The sequence below is a fragment of the Chamaea fasciata genome, unplaced genomic scaffold (assembly GCF_029207755.1).
Source record: "Chamaea fasciata isolate MVZ Bird 193981 ecotype frontalis unplaced genomic scaffold, bChaFas1.0.hap1 SCAF_1, whole genome shotgun sequence".
Taxonomy (NCBI): Eukaryota; Metazoa; Chordata; class Aves; order Passeriformes; family Sylviidae; genus Chamaea; species Chamaea fasciata.
This window is the reverse complement of record NW_027094086.1, coordinates 91,733,925-91,751,578: the sequence shown is the minus strand read 5'-3', so window position 1 is coordinate 91,751,578 and position 17,654 is coordinate 91,733,925. Positions and strand designations below refer to the sequence as shown.

Sequence of the window (17,654 nt, the reverse complement as noted above, 5' to 3'; positions counted from 1 at the left end):
TTTGCTGCTGGAGAGCTCAGGGTGAATTAAAACAACAACAAAAAAATATTAAAAAGAAAAAAAAAAAAGGACTACAACACTGTGACTGAATAAATGAATTTACCTCCAGCTGTCTAGGGTCCAGGCTGTACTTAGGGATGTTGTATCCCAGTGGTGTATTTGGTCTGTTAGAGACAGCTCCTGAGCTCTGTTTTGACTTTGACTTTGATCTGTTTTTTATCTGACTTCTGGGATTTTTGCTTAGGCTGCCAAAGAGAAGGTGACTTGAAGAAGGCAGCGTGATGTCGGTTTTGCTCTGGAGGACACTGAAGCTTTTGCTTGTCCTTGTATCTGATGAGAGTAGCCTCTATTCCTGTACTGTTTGCCCTCTGCATGTCTTGTGCTCCCACTGCCATCACTACCTCCTTGCAGCAACGCCAGACTGATTTTCACATGCAGTAGCCAAAGAACACTTGAGAAGCATATTTCTTCAGGTGTCTGCTTGATGGTAGAGCACAGTTGTTTTCTTTGCACTCAAACCACAAAAAAATGGGGAGTTGGAAGGTCTGTGTGGAAGATGCTGTGGAGTGGAGGAATTCAGCTAAGGCGGCTGCCCTGTTCCCACTGCTAGTGAACAATGTCTCATCAGGACTGTTGATTTTGCCCTTGTGTTGGGGTGGGGGAAAGTCATATATTGGGGTGACATTTGAGTCCCAGACTGCTTCCTGGCCCCTACCTCTTGCCAAGAGGGCCGAAAAGAGGAATGATGCACTTGGGCCAGGCTGGCAGCAGAGCAGAGCCTTCCTCCAAGGCGAGTGAGAACCATCAAAGCCCCACCTGTACCCTGGGGTAGCTGGAGCCTGACCTTCCTTGTCTGCTTCTGGGTGGCTGTGTGCTTGTTTAATCCCTTCTCTCACTGGCTACATGAGAAAAGTTATGACATGAGTTCACGAGTGAGAACGCTGTGAAGCAGAAGATTAATAGCTCACGATTTCCCCCCCTTTTCCTACTTCTGCTCTTAATTGTTCTGAGAACAGAGAGAATCCTTCCCCTCTTCCTCCAAGAATCAAAACAGTTTTTTGTTTTGCTTGTCTTTTACAGATCAATTTTGTAGCCTGTCAACTGTTTGCACTTTTGGCTGCATTTTGGTTTCGTATTTACTTGAGTCCCAGTCATGCCAGCTCTGCTGTTCGCCATGCATTTGCCACCCTCTTTGGAATATACTTTGCTGTCTTCTGCTTTGGGTGGTAAGTATTTAGTCACCATTCAGACAAGGCTTGGTTGTTAAAAAATAATTTGAAACTTCGTATCAGCTTTTCTGGATTACATATTTTTAATCTGAAGGCTCTTAATGCTACCTTAAAAAAATATCCTAACCAACATAACCATTCCAAACCCTCAAAGTAAAATGACTCATGAAAGTATTTTTAAGTGAAGCATTTAATTTAATTTGTGATGTTTGTTCTGGAAGTTAAGGCCACACCAGTCTGCTGTGAAGATACCTCTTTTGGAAAAGATGTATCCAACTTGAGTGCACACTTTGAGCCAGGCTACTCTTACAGTTAAACATATGGATAATATCTTTTTAATAAGTATCATTCTGTGTTGGATAGTCAGATTATAAAGATCTGGTGTTGTAGTCCAGGTTTACTGGTACCCTGATATGACATCACATTGATGTCATTTGCACAGAAAAATATTCTCTTGCTCTGATCTGCCAGCACTTCTAGGTAACATAGAAAATATCTGAATACTCACTTTGTTGTCTTCAAGGTATTCCATTCATCTTTTTGTCCTGGTGATGATGAACTATGGCATTATGAATATGGCGAGTGTTCCCAACATCCACAGGTGAGCTGATGTGGCTGCAAGTCTGCAGCTGCCCCTCTGATAACTTCTCTGCTTTTGGGGAGAATCATGAGGAGTTTTTAGAGCCACCTTCTCCTCTTTCCTTCTTTTCTTTCCCAGTTACTTGCAGGAGCTTTGTTCATGGAGTTACAGATGCAGCTGTAATCTCAATTTGTGGTTTTTTTAGGTTGATGTATTGCATTTTCCTATGAAATTGCTGGCCTCAAAATTTGACTTTTGCAGGCATAATAATTTATGGAGAAACCTTTAGTTTCTTAAACATAATGAAGTCATGTTCTCCTTGGTCTTGTATTCTTCCAGATTGCATTTGATAATCCTTTTTAATGTGTTTTCCCCATTGCTGTTTGGCCTTTAGGTATTTTCCATTTATTCTTGAGTTAGGTCGTTCAAATAAGTTCACTGAGACAGCTTAGCTTAGTGATCCACAAAATGAGGTCTTGCTTTTGGTACTGAGCTGTGTGAAAAAGTAGAAAATACCAGAACCTTTATTGCTTGAAGTATAAGCTTATGGTTTGGGTGTGTGACAGGTGTTTTCTGTCTCTGCACTGTCTGGTTGTTTCTGTAGCTGCTGCTGAATGCTCAGAATCCACATAAATCTGGACTGGGGAACAGAATTCCTTTCTTCACTTGCCTTCAAGGCCAGGGCTGTCTGAGAATCTGATGCTCAGATAATCCTCTTGCCTTCATTTTTTTTTCCTGAAGAGACCCCTCTCTAATTTCTAAATGGAAACACTACTTATGATTTTTATAAGATTATTTAGAAGTGTGAACTGTAAAAAAAAAAAAAAATCCTGTTTACAGCAGTTACTAGCCTAATACACTGGCAAGACAGGGTATTAAGGAGGCATTTTTTCCACCCTCTGACAGAGTGCAAAGCACAGAAGGCAAGAGGTAATTAATAATGTCATTAAAAAAAAAAAGGTAATTGGACAGGGTTTGTTAAAGAAATGCCATCCAGATACCAAAATAAAAAGGTGTTAAAATAATTGTATTATGGTTTCCTTGTCATTGTCCCTGCCCGTCACTTGAGGGAAATGCAGGAGTTAGTGACTTTAGATCAGAGGAGCCAAGTCTACAAAGGAATTATCCAATAGTTTTTTACATCTTCCTAGACAAGTTGGGGTGGTGATACAGAAAAGGACACGACTTCAATGGAAAACCCCCTCACTCTTCCTCTTTAGCCAATTAGCCACAGGGGCTAATAGCAAAATAGCTTTATTGTGAAACACAAATCATTCCAGTTCATAAAATGTCACCCACTGCTGCAAGACAGTCATGTGTTGATTTGAGTTAATGTGAAATGGCAATCCAACGTGCTGAAAAACCTCAGGAGTTCTGAGGGAGGACAGGGTTAGGACTTTTCTATTGTATTCTACTAGCCATAGCAGTGTGACTCAGTGCATCCACATTGTTAATTTTGGCAAAATAACAATATATTCAAACCAGCTGAGAGTAAGCTTGAACAATGCCACTTTAAGGTGGCATACAGGGGAACAGATCCTTCAGAGTGGGGCTTCAAGACTTGGCTCTTTATTTCCCCAGAAAAACACAGTGGAAGAGAACAAATTAAATAAACTGCATAATTTAACATTCATACTCTTTTCCCTGGTAATTTTTTGCTAGTTTGCTTTCTGGTGAAGCTGCTAGCCTTCAAGGCCTATAAATGGACAAATTAATCCAGCATTAGAAATGCTGCCAGCTGCAGCAGCAGTTCAGTGTATCTCTACCTGCTTGGTCCCCGTTTCAATCTAAGTGCTCTACACCTCAGCATGGAGGCTTATTTTAGATCCTTCATCCTGTCTCTCGCTGTTACATGTCTGAGCTGGGTGACTTGCCTTTGGATGGATGCTTGCCATTCTCTGCTGATGAGAGGGGAATCCAAGGACCTTGCTGAGGCAGGACTGGATGCCTGACCCAGATGAAATATGATAAATTCTACTCTGAATCTCCTGAAGAATCTGTCATGTCCCTTCAGTCTGCCTTTCATCCAGCTGTTTGCTGTGGGCCACATGACCTGCAGGTTGCCTTGTGATCCATCACTGTCACTCACACTGCAGTTTATTAGCCTCCAGGGAGGAAAAACTCATTTTTTTTTAAACCAGCCATAATTTGACAAAGGCCTGGCTCTTTTTCAGTTGTCTGCTGACTGATCCTCTTGTCTGATTTCACCTTTAGTTCTCCCCTGTGGTGGATGCTCCGAGGGGGGAACCCTTCTTGGCAATGTGTGCTTATCAGCCTCCCGAGGCTCAGCACTACCAGGCATGCAGGGTGTGCCATCTCCTTCTGTAGTCTGATGGTCTTTGACTCTGTCCTTGTTTGGAAAGACGGGTGTCAGCTAAGGAAGGCAGGAGCCTTCCTTGAAATGGAGAATGTAAACCCTCTCCCTTTGAACTATTACAATTTTGAAATTAAGGGGCTCTCAGGCAAAGATATGGGAAGAGGAATAACAGTTCTTTACTAGGAAAATGAAAATAAAAATGTGGTAGTACAAAAAGAAGCAAACAAACAAAAAAGAAAACACTGACAAAGTCAGAATACAACCTGACATCCTGTTGGTCAGGGTGTTGGTAGCAGTTCAAGTGAGTCCTCTTGGAATGACAGATGTGGTTCTGTTGGAGCAGAGATGATCCTGAGGAAGGGTGTAGTTTTCCTCTGAAGGTCCAATGGTGATGTAGATGGGTCTGGTCTTCCTCTGGGAATCCAGTGGAAACAGGCTGCCTTGGTGTGCTGAGTCTCAGATTTTATCCAGGTAGGAATGCTTGGTTCCTCCCGCTAGGTGGAGCATCTCATAATGGGATGATGTAATTTTAGCAGTCCTGCAGTGAGCCTTAATGGCCCACTAACAGAAGATACCCCCTGGAGGGAGGATGGGTCCTGGAAGAGATAAAGAACACTGCCCCATCTGGTTTTAACAGCTGGTAATAGAATACATACTTCTGGTTGCATCTTGCATTGCAACCTAAAGACAGCCTCTTTTCCCCTACATGGATAACCTCTGCCATGGAGGACACCAGTAAACCTGGTCCTGGCCTGGCCATGTGGTGCTAGCCTTTCATTCTGGTGTCCCAGCTCTCCATTGCACTGTGTAATTTGCCTCATGTGTCAGTCTGTCTCCAAACATCCATCCGGCTTATTTCCTCCCCAGTATCCTCTTTCTTGCTCATGGAAATAGAGGAAGAAGTTACTTGTATGAAAGGCTGCATCTGCCCATGCAAACGCTGCAACATTTCCAGCCTTCAGACTGTTCAGTGTTAAGATAGAGTCATGCTACTGCCCTGCCCAACAGAAGTGTGCAATCATCTTGAAACACAGAGTGAATTTGTCACACCCTACCTAAGGAACACTTCTTCAGTCGCACACTGAAGTGATCTTATAGGTCCTTTCCAATCTATCTGATTCTATGATTTTTCTGGAAGATGGTGTGCTTCAGCTTGGAGAACTGAAAAGACTAGGCCATGTGCAATCATCTGCCTTTATATAAAATCGCAAGAGAAAGAATACCTTAAACTTGAAATATTTTAGTCTTTGCTAGATCTGAGGAAGAGTTGTAAATAAAGAACATTTACAGACAAATAATGTAGTGGATAACTGACATACAGTATCATCTGGTTTCAAATGATTTCATTTGGAAATGATTTCAAGTGGAAATCATCTGGTTTCAAATACTTAAGTTGGACAGAAATTTCAAAATAATATGTGAAGATGGGAGCTTTGAAAATTGAATTGTGAAACTTGAATTGATCCTATTTCTTCTTTCATTTCTTCCCCATCCCCATAATGAGGAGACACCTCTGTAAGGTTTCAGCTGGGTACACAAAACCATTAGTCCCCTTGGAGAATTTCTTCTAGGTCTTGTAGCATAGCTTCAGACTTTTTAACAATCTGATTCGAAAAAAATCTAAACAAGCCCAACCCAATTTGAGTGATTCTAGTTCTTGTTGGTACTTGTGTTGGTAACTATGTGTTCTCTGTGTTATGTTTTTAGGTACTCCTTTGTTGTAGCTATGGGATACCTCACATTGTGCCACATAAGCCGAATATACATATTTCATTATGGTATTCTCACTACAGATTTTTCCGGGTGAGTGAGTCTGCAAACTGGTTCCTGTATCAATCAGTATTAGTTGATTTCAGTAAGTTGTAAGAATAATTTTTATGTTATCTGTGGAGCACCTGCAATTTTGTTTCCCTTAACCTTTTTCTGAGGCTTTTGTTGTGATCTTTAGGGTTTTGTTTGGGTTTGTTTTTTGTTTGGGTGGGAATTTTTTTTGGTTGGTTGGTTTTTGGTTTTGTTTTTTAAAAAAGGAATAAGCACTATATGACTTTTGCACTGACTCATTATTCCTACTGTTTTCTCGCCAGAAGCTGTGTAGTTGGGAAGGCAGAGCTTAGTTAGCTAGCTAGGTTTCCCTGCAGAGCAGCCTGCGAGGATAAGTTGGGCAGTCTCTCCCTGGAGCTGTAGGAGTGACTCAGGTGGCTGGTGCTCTGCTCCCTGGTGGTCTGCCCTGAGAGGTGGGATGAGCTGCTCTCCTTCCAGCTTCCTGGGCATAGCTGTCAGCTCTGTGTCTCCTTTTCCCCATTCTGATTTATCTTGAAGCTCCAGCTGGGAAGGTGTTTCCCAGCCCAGGCACTCCAGGGTGTGAGGGCAGGACTTGGGCAGGTCTGAATTGCTGGAGGAGCTGGGTGAGTAACTCAGGCAGAGACACAAGAGATCAGCTTGGGTTGTCAGCACTGGTTCTCTTGTGGGGCCATCTTAAATAGCACAACTTTTTGTATGCTGAGATATCTGTGAAACGGTTTTCATACATGCTGTAGTCTCTAATTTCACTCAGAGACACAGCAGAGCATGCTTTGCAAAGATAGAGACAGCTAACTCTATGTGCTCTGTTTGAGAGAATAAGGTATGCTTTTGCATGGTTTAAAACCAGTGTGCTAATCTGTATTCCACTTGTTTAATTGAATGTCTGAAGACAGATTAATTAGTAACATACCACAATAGATTTCTGTAAACTCACAGTAAGTTTTACATGACTCTTCCAAGTCTCCTTCATCTTGCAGGCACAGAGTAGGAGAATGGAAGTTTTTGCTGTCTTTGTGCATGTGTCTCTCTCTTTGAGGTGGTGGGTTTCAGCATTTAATTAAACCTCAGGTGGTGGAGGGGAAGTTTCTCTCGAACTCATGAGGTTTTTTTATTAAGGAAGATGCAGTAATGGGAACTTACATGTTTAAAGAAATTTAGTTCTGTAATTTTTTCTGCAGTTCTTTTAATACACAAAAGCATGTCCTCAAAGAGCATGACATACCAAGGAGCCTATGAATGGGATTAGAATGCCATAGCTCAGTGTGTGTAAGAGACAGAGAGAGAAATGTGAGAGATCATGCTTTTCTGAATACTGTGTTCAGAAATGCACTGTGAGGCATATTAGCTCTCTCCCTCTGAATACATTTAATAAAGATCCAGATGAGACTGGGGTTGAAAGAAGAGGAATGGTGGTTGTTTGTTTTAGACTAGGTAGTGTTCTCTGCTCCCTTGATGAAAAAGTAACTACTCTTATTTAATGATGAGCTTGAGGATAGTAATGGTTGTGAAAAAAAAATGCTTGAACTTACTCTGTTTTGACTTGGTGCTTCAAGATATGTACCAATTCCTAAACTTCAGTCAAAAATAGAGCTACCAAGTAGTAAACAAGTGAAAAATATACTATGGATATGAACTGCACCTTCATGGTATATTTTAAAAGCTAAGAATAAATGAAAATACTGTAGTGGTATCAATAAAAACTTGCAATCCAAAGTGTTGAAACCCAGATCACCTTCATAAATTTGTTTTAAACCCTGCTTTTTTCAGCTGTAAATATGTGCCCATTGAAGCTTTTTGCACATACCTGAACAGATGTGATGGCCCAGAGAGACAAAATGTTCTCCCAGGGCACAGTTTTACCATGTATGAGCAGCAAAACTGAACCTCCTCTTGTTAATTCTCCCATATTTGATGATTCCTCATCTGTTGCATGTGGTAATAGGGAACCAATAGGACAGGGCCTGGCTGGGAGGATGGCATTCAAGTTCTTCCTCAGGGTTTCAGAAATAAGTGAGACAGAACCGTGGAGCTGTGCCCATCTCCCTCCAGCCTCCCACCGTTTTGGGTGAGTGTGGCTGGGAAAATCTACTGAGAAGGCAAGACACTGGATTCAGGGGAGTCTTTAAGATACAACAAAAAACCCCGTCATCTGCTGACTTGTGTTTGAGGTTTCAGTATCCCATAAGTCTGGTGATATCTGGTTGCAAGGAGGAGGTTTTAATCCACATCAAATAGGCACATAACCAGTTCCATTGCCATCAGCTTTCCAATGTTAGTTCCCTGAAGTGACGAGCCAGATGATCATTGAGTGTTTCCCATCAGCAGTGCTGAAAGCCAGCATCCCTCATCTGCTCTCTTGATTTGCCTTGTGCACTTGGCAACTTGCACACATAACCCTTTTCAAGTGTGCTTGCAAATACATTTTTGGGGTGTTTTTTAGTAATAGTTGGTGGTGCTATTTGTTTGGAGCCCTCCCATTTTGGGAACAGAGCTTGTAAAATGCAGATAGAGATGGAGAGAATGAGGTAGCTTTTGAGTCATATCTTAAGCAAACTGGAAAATGAAAGATCAAGCTGTAGCACATCACTTCCAGGTTATGAAATAAGAAATAAGGGACTTCTTACCTGCTGGTGACTAGTTAATTCTTAACTCGTGCAAGGGGAAGGTTTGGTCACTGAGTCCCACAGTCAGAACTATAGCCAAGCTGCTTGCAGCTATTTCTTGATTTGAGAGTTTTTCATGTATTGCATAGTACTTAAGGAAAAACTCATTTAATCTGGCAGTTTAAACTACTGCCAGATTTTAAGAAAAATAATTTCCATCTTATTGCACTTCAATTTTAATCAGTTTTAAAAAGGATGTATATATTTTATCAAATTTCTTTCAGTTATATTATTTCTCAATTAAGTGGTGATATAATTTAGGAATTTTCTCTTTACTACTTCCTCAAAAATCCTATTTGTTTTTGAATGCTAATTGTACAGTAACTGAATCCTGTGCTTCCTCCTTAATGCAAATCAGTCTTAGAGAAAAGCATGTGTGTTTTATTTTGCTTGGTTTTCCATGACATTTGTACGCTGTACCTGGAAAAACTGAATCCTAACTCTCTTATTTCTTCTTTATGCTAAGAGGATTTTGCTGGTAAGTTGCCTGCCTATACAACTTCATAAAAACAGTAATAATATCATACAGTTTGTGTTTTTTCCCTTTGTATCACAGGCTCAGATGGAGTATAGCAATATGATAGCTTTAAGGAAAATTATTTAAAATAAGGACTCTTGATTCTGATTTTTGGAAAGTAGTAATTGATAGGTTTTAGTCTAGCAAGCTTCATGACCAAATGCCAGTTGCATATGATCATCCAGATAAAATTCAGACGGTACGGAACTTGCGTCTGTTTCAATCCTTTCCTTGACTGGGGCTATAGCGAGTTTCCTCTTTGAATTCTTGCAGTGTCTGAGCAAAATTTCTTAATATTGCAGGTTATTCAGTGAAATGTCAGAGAATGATTGTGCATGTGGGAGTTTCTTTCATATGAGTAGTGGCTGAGAGAGCTGGGGTTCTTAAGCCTGGAGAACAGGAGGGGCCTTATCACTCTTTACAACTGCTTGAAAGGAGGTTGTAGCAAGGCTGGGGTGAGTCTCTTCTCCCATAGGACAAGTGACAGGACAAGAGGAAATGGCCTCAGGTTATGCCAGGAGAGGTTTGGATTGGATTTCAGGAAAAGTTTCTTCATGGAAAGTGTTTCCAAGCATTGGAACAGGCTGCCCAGGGAAGGAGTGGAGTCACTATCCCTGGCAGTGTTCAAAAAAGATACAGTTATGGCACTTGGGGACATGGTTTAGTGGTGAAGATGGCAGTTCTGGGTTGACAGTTGGACTCAGTGATCCTAGAGGTCTTTTCTAGTCTTAATGATTCTATGATTCTTGCTGCCATTCCTTACAAAAGACAAACTCAGTTTGTGAAGATCACCACACACTCTAGCACAGTTTTCAATCTTTTGTTGGTCTTAGAGAGACCATAGCTGAGACCATCTGGGAGACTTGAGCAATTTTCCTCCCTACATGTGTCAAATCTGTAGCTCTTACACAAGTGCTTTTGTGGACATCACTCTCCAGACACCACCTTTGTGTTCGCCCTATCCCAAATGCGGAGCAGCAGCAGCATTCTCAGCAAACCCTCTAGAAAGGGATGATCATTGAGAGAGCCCTCTCAAAAAGCCATATATATAAGCAGATGCTTCAGTAACAAGTGTCACCCCAGGCAGTGAATTTTTGCTGGATGATTAGTGCTTTGTTGCTGTTTTCTTCCTCTCTCAGTGGGTTTTAGCTTCAACTACAAGAGGAAAGAAGAAAAGTACAGCAGCCATTTTTCACAAAGGAAATAAATTTCCCGATGAAAGCAAAGATGGATGTACTCTGTTACCATGTTAAAACACAGAGCAGAAATATTGTCTGGTTCTGCAAGTTCAGTTGGTTATTTTTATTTTCTTGTCTTCTAAATGTGTGACACGCAGTACATTGCTGCAGTGTCAGTTCCAGCAGGGCTGGGTAGCCCTGGTGTGCAGCTGGTCCCCAGAGGCAGTGCAGCAGTGCAGGTGCAGTGTGAGTAAGGGGCAGGTCAATCTGTTTTCCATGTCTGTTTGCTGCTTTGCTGCTCGGCTGGATGCTTGTCTACTGGAAACAGCCCTGAGACCACTTACCATTGGATACACAGGAGCCCTGCAAGAGCTGCAGTGTGGGAACTAGGCAGAATTCAAGCAGGCAACCACTACTAGAGAGCTCCACGCATCTACTACATCCTTGGACACTTCTCCAGAAGTAAACACTCTTTTATGTGAAATGCTTCTACCATGAAGATTTAAGAAATACTGCTTGGGAGCTTTCACACACACACACACACACATACACACACACAAACACACAAACGCACACAAAAAAAGGGCAACACATCACATGAAGGAAATTATAAGTTGCTTTGGAGGTGGCAAGTGTGTTTAGTGAAGTGTTTTTCTTCTCATGTACTTCAGTACTTCTTCCTTTTACTGTTGTAAGCAAAAGTATGAGCTCACTGCCAGCTTGGCCATCCCCTTGTCAGCAATGGTTACTGTCACAGCAGGGTGTGACTGTGTAAACTTCTTGTCATGGCTTCAGCGCTGCAGAGGTAACCCTGAAATAAATGTTCGCTGTTTTGGAGTCTTGTCTGCTATGAGCCTTTTGACTCCACCTCCTCTCTTAGTGAAATCAGGTCAGTGGAAACTATTTCTAGCAAGCGTGTGCCAGACTTCTCTGCAGGATTACCTAAGGTCAAGCAGACTGTGCTTGGAAAACGTCTTTTCTCTCGTAAGCATTGAAGCTTGCTCAGTGCAGAAGCCAGCCTGTGATGCGGTGAGGACCCCCACAGCAGTCTACAAACAAAACATCTTTACTTCCACTGGCTTATGCTTCTGGCAAATTTATTGCTTTGGGGCAAGCTGTACTTAAAAATTATATTAACTGATATGTTTTCATTTGGAAGGTTTATTTAGGGGAGTAAACCCCTCTATTGTGCATTCTCTGTAAACAGTTGCATCTTAGTCTTGTGTTATTTTCAAGGCATCTAATGTGAGGTAAACAAAAACCTAAAGTTGTTTTTACTTTATGTTAGATGCGTTGAAAATTAAAATTGTTCCTAGGTCTATTTCTTGATTTTTATTTTTTTTTTTAATTAAAAGTTGGCCACTACGGTTTGTGTGTAGGAGGTACTGCGCAACTACAATGTGAGGTTGCACTTATAGCCAATATATAAAATGTGGGAAGGGAAATCACACCACACATAAATCAGATCCTGTGTTTCTGTGGTAGTTTGTAACTGTAGTTCTTGATAGGACAGGTGGAGAGGGTGTGGAATCACCACTCAGCATGTGGCTGCAATGCAATTGGTAGGTGTTCAAATGTGATGGATTGCAAGTTGTTTAGGCTTCTAAATGTGTTTTATTTCAAATGCTTCCTTTCTAGGCATAAGTCTTTGTGCTTCATCTGTAAGTGCAAGTGTAGTGGGTAGATGTTCTTTTTAAATTCAACCTAATTGCTCCCCTCCAAAAACCTGTGCTTCACAAAATTTGGGAGTAAGAAAAAGGAGTGGGAGTTTTATAGTTTTGTTAACTTCCCTTCTTATTTTTAGCACTATTGACTTTTTCCAGTAGACTCTAAGGGTTAAAATAGTATCATGTTGGAAACCATTGACTATATGTGATATGGTGCTGCATTTAATGTATTAACTTACTCGATGTTTTATTGCTGTTTAATGGCTGCCTGAAAGGCTGAATATAAATAGCAATTCAATACTCTTGTATTTCAAAGTTTTAATAATCAAAACTCATGTTTAGGAATTTGTGATTCTTCCCTCCCTGCTCCCTGCCCTTAAGGGAGTGTTCCAGTAATGTCATTACTTTGTTTTCCTGCAGCAAAGACATGGTCCCCCTGAGATCAAGTTAGTGGGGAATGGTGGGCAGGAGGAGAGCAGGGAGGAAGATGCTTCTTATACACCTGAAGCATTGCTTACCCTTTGTGTGAAATGTTGAATGATACCTGACACTGATCTCATGAAAGATTTAGTGTGTCTCCCACTGCCACTCTACAGCAAGTTTCCACCTTCCTAAGTAGGGTAGAGAAGAGATCCCAGAATCATTTAGATTGAAAAAGACCTCTGAGATCATCAAGTCCAACTTATGACTGATCACTACCATGTGAACTAGACCATGGCACTGAGTGCCGCATCCAGTTGTTCCTTAAACACCTTCAGGGATAGTAACTCCACCACTTCCCTGGGAAGTCCTTTCCAATGTTGAATCATTCTTTCTGTGAAAATTTTCCTTGGATGTCTAACCTACACCTCCCCTGGTACAACTCAAGTGAAGAGACCGACTCACACCTGGCTATACCCTCAGTCAGTTGTAGAGAGCGATAAGGTCCTCCCTGTGAGCCTCTTTTCTCCAGGCTGAACAATCCCAGCTGCCTCAGTCACTCAACATTGGACTTGTGCTTAAGACCCTTCCCCAGCTCCATTGCCCTTCTCTGGACATGCTGCAGCCCCTCAATGTCCTCTGAATTGAACTGAATGGAGGGTTGGAGGTGTGGCCTCACTGGTGCCAAGTACAGAGGAGCAATCACTGCCCTGGTCCTGCTGGCCAATGCTATTGCTGACTCAGGCCAGGATGCCATTGGCCTTCTTGGCCACCTGGGCACACGCTGGCTCTTGTTCAGCTAGCTGTTGACCAGCACCCCCCAGGTCCTTTTCTGCTAGGCCACCTTCCAGCCACTCTGGAAAATATGTATGATATGAAATATGATGATGTCACAAGGGAGAACAGGAGGTATCTAATGAACTTTGTGGCTCTCCTTCCCACTTGCCTTGACAGACACGTCACTTTTGTTCTCCTTTGTCTCCTCTGGAGCTGGGATTTGAGGGAGAAAGGTTGTCCATCTTTTTTGATTAAAGTGCAGTAAAGGCTGACTTGTTCTGTTGGCTGACAGTGTGCCATCAATGAGGCAATGAATTCCTAATATAGATGAGGAGAACCTCTCTCCTCTGTGTTTATATGTAGTATGACTTCAGTGCAGGCTTTACTCCTGCTGCCCTCAGATTGTTTGCATTTTGGTTCTCTCTGGTTTACCACAGGGGCCTTGTCTAAGACAAGTGTCTAAATTTAGACACTCGAAGTCATACAGTTTTGGCTCAGAGCCTGAGGTCTAAAGTTACCCACTTCAATATTGGCGTGAAGTGCTTGCCATAAGAAACATATGCAACAAATTGAAGCAATTTGAAACAAGTGTTAATGTTCCCCCATAAAGCTAAAAAGGTCAAACACTATCAAAATAAAAATTTGTGTTTATTGCAGTGAAACTGCTTGGTTAAGTGACAGCCTCTGTCTCTCCTAAGGATTAAAAAAATCTGCCTTTTCATATGCTTAAAGGATTAGGATTTATGTATCTTTGAAAGCAAAGCTAAATTTTGTGTGGGAAAATCTACTTTGAGAAACAGGATGTTGAAGATAATAGTAAAAACAGCTTATAAATCACTTTTCTTGAAAGATTACTTGGAATAAAGTTTAGAATTACTGTTGGACAATATTGCTGGAAAGTGAAAAGTCATTGTTGAATTTGTCCTTTCCTTAGCTACTATCAGTGGTCTAGATGACCCAAGAAGAGCTGCTGTACAAACTTCTCTGTTACAGTTGTATTCAAGTTCTGTGCATATTTAAGCCTATTCTGAATTTTTTGTACAAACCTTTTTTATTGGCATTTCAAGTAGGGACTTCTGAAATTATAAAAGCAGTTTTTGATCAAGTAATTGGCTGATGCTGCATGTTCTGGTTTTGGGTAGAAAATGCCAATTACCCACTCAGAATTACTTGGGGACTCTTGAATAAGATCAACCATATTAAGTGTTAAAAAAAAGAGACCACTTAGAATGAAATAATGTCTTTTGGCAGTATTTGTGTGTTTACCATGCTTAGCCTATGAATTATCTGTTTGATTTACATTAGTGGGATAATCAGGTTGTAAACAGTTTATCTTAGCCTTTGGGTTTACATTTGATTGTAACCAGTAGGTCGATTTAGTTAAGGATGATCCAGAATCTCTTGAAAATCTCTGTAGAACATAAGCATTTGGCTGTTATTTTAGACAAGAGACATCACTGAATGTAAGTTCCACCTTCTTTTCTTTACCTTGAGAAATCTGTGGGACAAACACAATGCTTGAACTAAAAAAAAAAAAAACCCCACCTTTTTCTTTAATTGTGTTCCAGAAAATATATTACAATAGTTAAAATAAACAGCTGTAATGTTTGGCGTAGTCATCTATGTCTCTTTAAAAAGTTCCATACACTGGTCAAACTATGTAAATAGTTAAACAAGTGTGTACAAACTCGAGTTTTCATTTCCAGGTTGAAGACATTATTTGTGTTCAAACAGAAACCTCCATCTGGTTAATGTTGTTAATTTATTCTCAAATGGAGAAACAACCTATTGTATTAATCAGTGAAGACAGGTCTCTTTGGTGGGACTGGTTTTGCATACAGTCATCACAACTAATGCTTTTAAAATAGTGGTGTATCCTCATCACCCATTCCCATCTCATTGCTGTTGTGGTTGTGAGAGATCTGGGCATCCTGTGCTGGTGTCCCCAGTGGCAGAGAGATAGGGACAAGCAGTGTGAGCAGGTGCTTTGCCTGCCACGGATCCTTCCAGTTTGCAGATGTTTAGCGCCAGGTTTTGTGTTTAGGGCGCCACAGCCAATGGAGGAAGTAGTCAGTTGTCCCCATGGTTTTCCCCCCATCTTTCCTCTTACCTTCCTCTAAATGCTCTTGGCTGTGTCCTTTATCCTCGTGGGAACCAGCTCCTGATGCCACCAAGCTGAGTTCAGTGTTTTTCCCCATTCCTTAGCTGCTGCAGGTCACATTTGCCTACATTGCCAAGAAGCTCTTTAAAGGTGGATATGGGAAGTATGAGTGGCCCTACTGGGAATAGTGGCTATTTCTATGCTGCGTGTTTATTTGGCACCAAAGCTGCTGGGTGGCTGCAAGCCTGGCTCAGGTACAACCAGCTCCTGTTTCCAGGGGCTCCAGATCCCACATGCCCATACACTCCCAGATGGATGGCATATCTTGTACAGGCTGTTCACAAGGCAGCTGCGTGGCCAAGAAGCAAGTGGGAAACTGCTGTGCTGACAGCTATTCTGGTATTTGCACACAGTCCTAATTGATAGAGCTATTCATGTGGGGAAATAAGCATCTGTATCTGCAGAGTCAACATTTTTTTAGGGCACTGAGGAGACAGACAATAGGAGAGTAACAGTAAGAAGAGCCAGAGCTGGGTTACAGCATCACTGCTGTATTCTAGTGTTGCATTGTATGGGGCTTCAGTTTGGTCTTTGCCTGAAAGGAAGCTCAGTGGGCTGCAGAAGCTGGTATTTCCTGGTGGTGTGATTTCTTCTGAACTACTTTTTGCACTGCTGCACGATAGGGAGACATAAAATAAGGCTTTGTGTTCACTTAGCAATTAAAAATTCCAGTGCAAGTTACTGTGGGGTTGTTTTGAACCCAGGCAATTGTCTTATGCCTGAGTGCCTCCTTCAGCTTTAATTGGATGTTTTCCACTTGTTGCTAATACAGTTATGCCTTTTAAAGGCATAAAGACATTCAGTGAGAAAGTTGGGAATAATTTGTATTACAAGACATGTAACTGTTGTTTCCGTCTTTGTTATAGTCCGCTGATGATAATTACACAGAAGATCACAACACTTGCATGCCAGCTACATGATGGTAAGAAAAGCAATCTCTTCCCATGTCCTGAAGACAGCCTTTTTATTCCAGTGCATTCTGTGGTTGATTTATGGAGTGCATGAATGTAGTTCAGTGAGTTGTTCCAAATGAGGAGGAAAAACGCCTTGTGGAAGAAAATGTAAAACTTGAAGTTTTGATCAGTTTTTAGGATCAAACTGTCTTTGCAGTATCAGAGACAACTCTTTTCCCCTTTGAGTATTCTACTTCCTTGGGGTCCAATTTGGATTTTAGCTAGTACCAGTATCTCCTGTTTAGATGCTACAGTGTATCTCTATTAAGTTCTCTGAAGCTGTTACTGATTCTCAGAAGTCAAGAGTTGTGTTTGATGCATAGCTTCAGTCATTAATGTTAATTTAGCAAAAAAAAAATATGCTAGCACTGATAGATTCAGTGATAATATACTGCATGAGTTGTGAGAGATAGAATTCAGTAGAATTCAGTAGCTTTTCCCCAGTTGCAAGCAAAATAACATTGTCTTCAGTCTTGTGCTGTGCTGTGACAAAGAGCACTATTATTTCCCAGTAGAACGCCTGTGTCTAGTACAGTGCAAAAACTAAAAATGTCCGTAGCATTATTGCTTGTGCCTACTGATGTTGCAGTGCGAATTTCTGATGTTCTGAAGCCCACTGCCTTACAAGCTGTGGGTGACTGAGTAAGTGCCTTGCTATAGAGTTGTTGTGAGCAAGGATTTAGGTGACGGCCATGTGGGGGTCCGGCATCGTTTGCAAGCCAGGTTTGCACAAGTGAATCTAATGCTTTTAGCTGGCTATAATAGGTACAGCTGGAAGCTTGGCTAATTGACCATGTTTCTGGCATTCGTGTTGCTGAGGCCTCTCTGCTTCTATAAGTTGAGTCAGCACAAATATTGCTGCAATTTCACAGCAATGTGCAGATGAGGTACACACCTAGAGTGTTGAAGGTAAATGAACAGACAGAAAGGAAAAAGACAACAGCAGAGGCAGGAGTGTTTTAAACAGACCAGAAATCCTACAGATTAATGATGATGGAAAAGACTCATTACATTGCAAACATTCATATATGGAGCAGTTGATCAAATGAAGGCAGCTTGGAGTTCAGGCATCAGTGACAAATTTCTATTTGTAAAAATTTAACACAGCTGTCCATAAATGGAAACAGACAAACAAAATACCCAGTCCTTTAAGTAATTAAGTGCTAATTATTTCTCTGAAATTCAGGCCCTCCCAGTATTTACAAACTGAAACAGTGGAGAGAGAATGGAAATGACCAGCTTATCAGCAGTCATTGTGGGATGTGGGTCCTGTGTGTGTATTGGTAACTATGACCAACGTGTTTAGAACAGTTTAGAACAGTGTCAGTTGGTGCCAAGCCCCTGATCTTTCAGGGCTGTGCATATGGAGCTGTGCACATGCTCCACATC

At 41.4% G+C, this 17,654-nt stretch overlaps 1 protein-coding gene across 1 annotated transcript in view; it reads left to right on the top strand.

The window, feature by feature from the left end:
• The window catches only part of MBOAT1 (membrane bound O-acyltransferase domain containing 1), a 56,536-nt gene that overhangs the window by 21,406 nt on the left and 17,476 nt on the right, over positions 1 to 17,654 (top strand). Inside the window, exons 2-5 of the mRNA XM_066189260.1 lie at positions 1,081 to 1,226; positions 1,753 to 1,830; positions 5,834 to 5,929; positions 16,179 to 16,234. Of these exons, the coding sequence (XP_066045357.1) occupies positions 1,081 to 1,226; positions 1,753 to 1,830; positions 5,834 to 5,929; positions 16,179 to 16,234 (376 nt within the window). The remainder of the gene's footprint in view (positions 1 to 1,080; positions 1,227 to 1,752; positions 1,831 to 5,833; positions 5,930 to 16,178; positions 16,235 to 17,654) is intronic.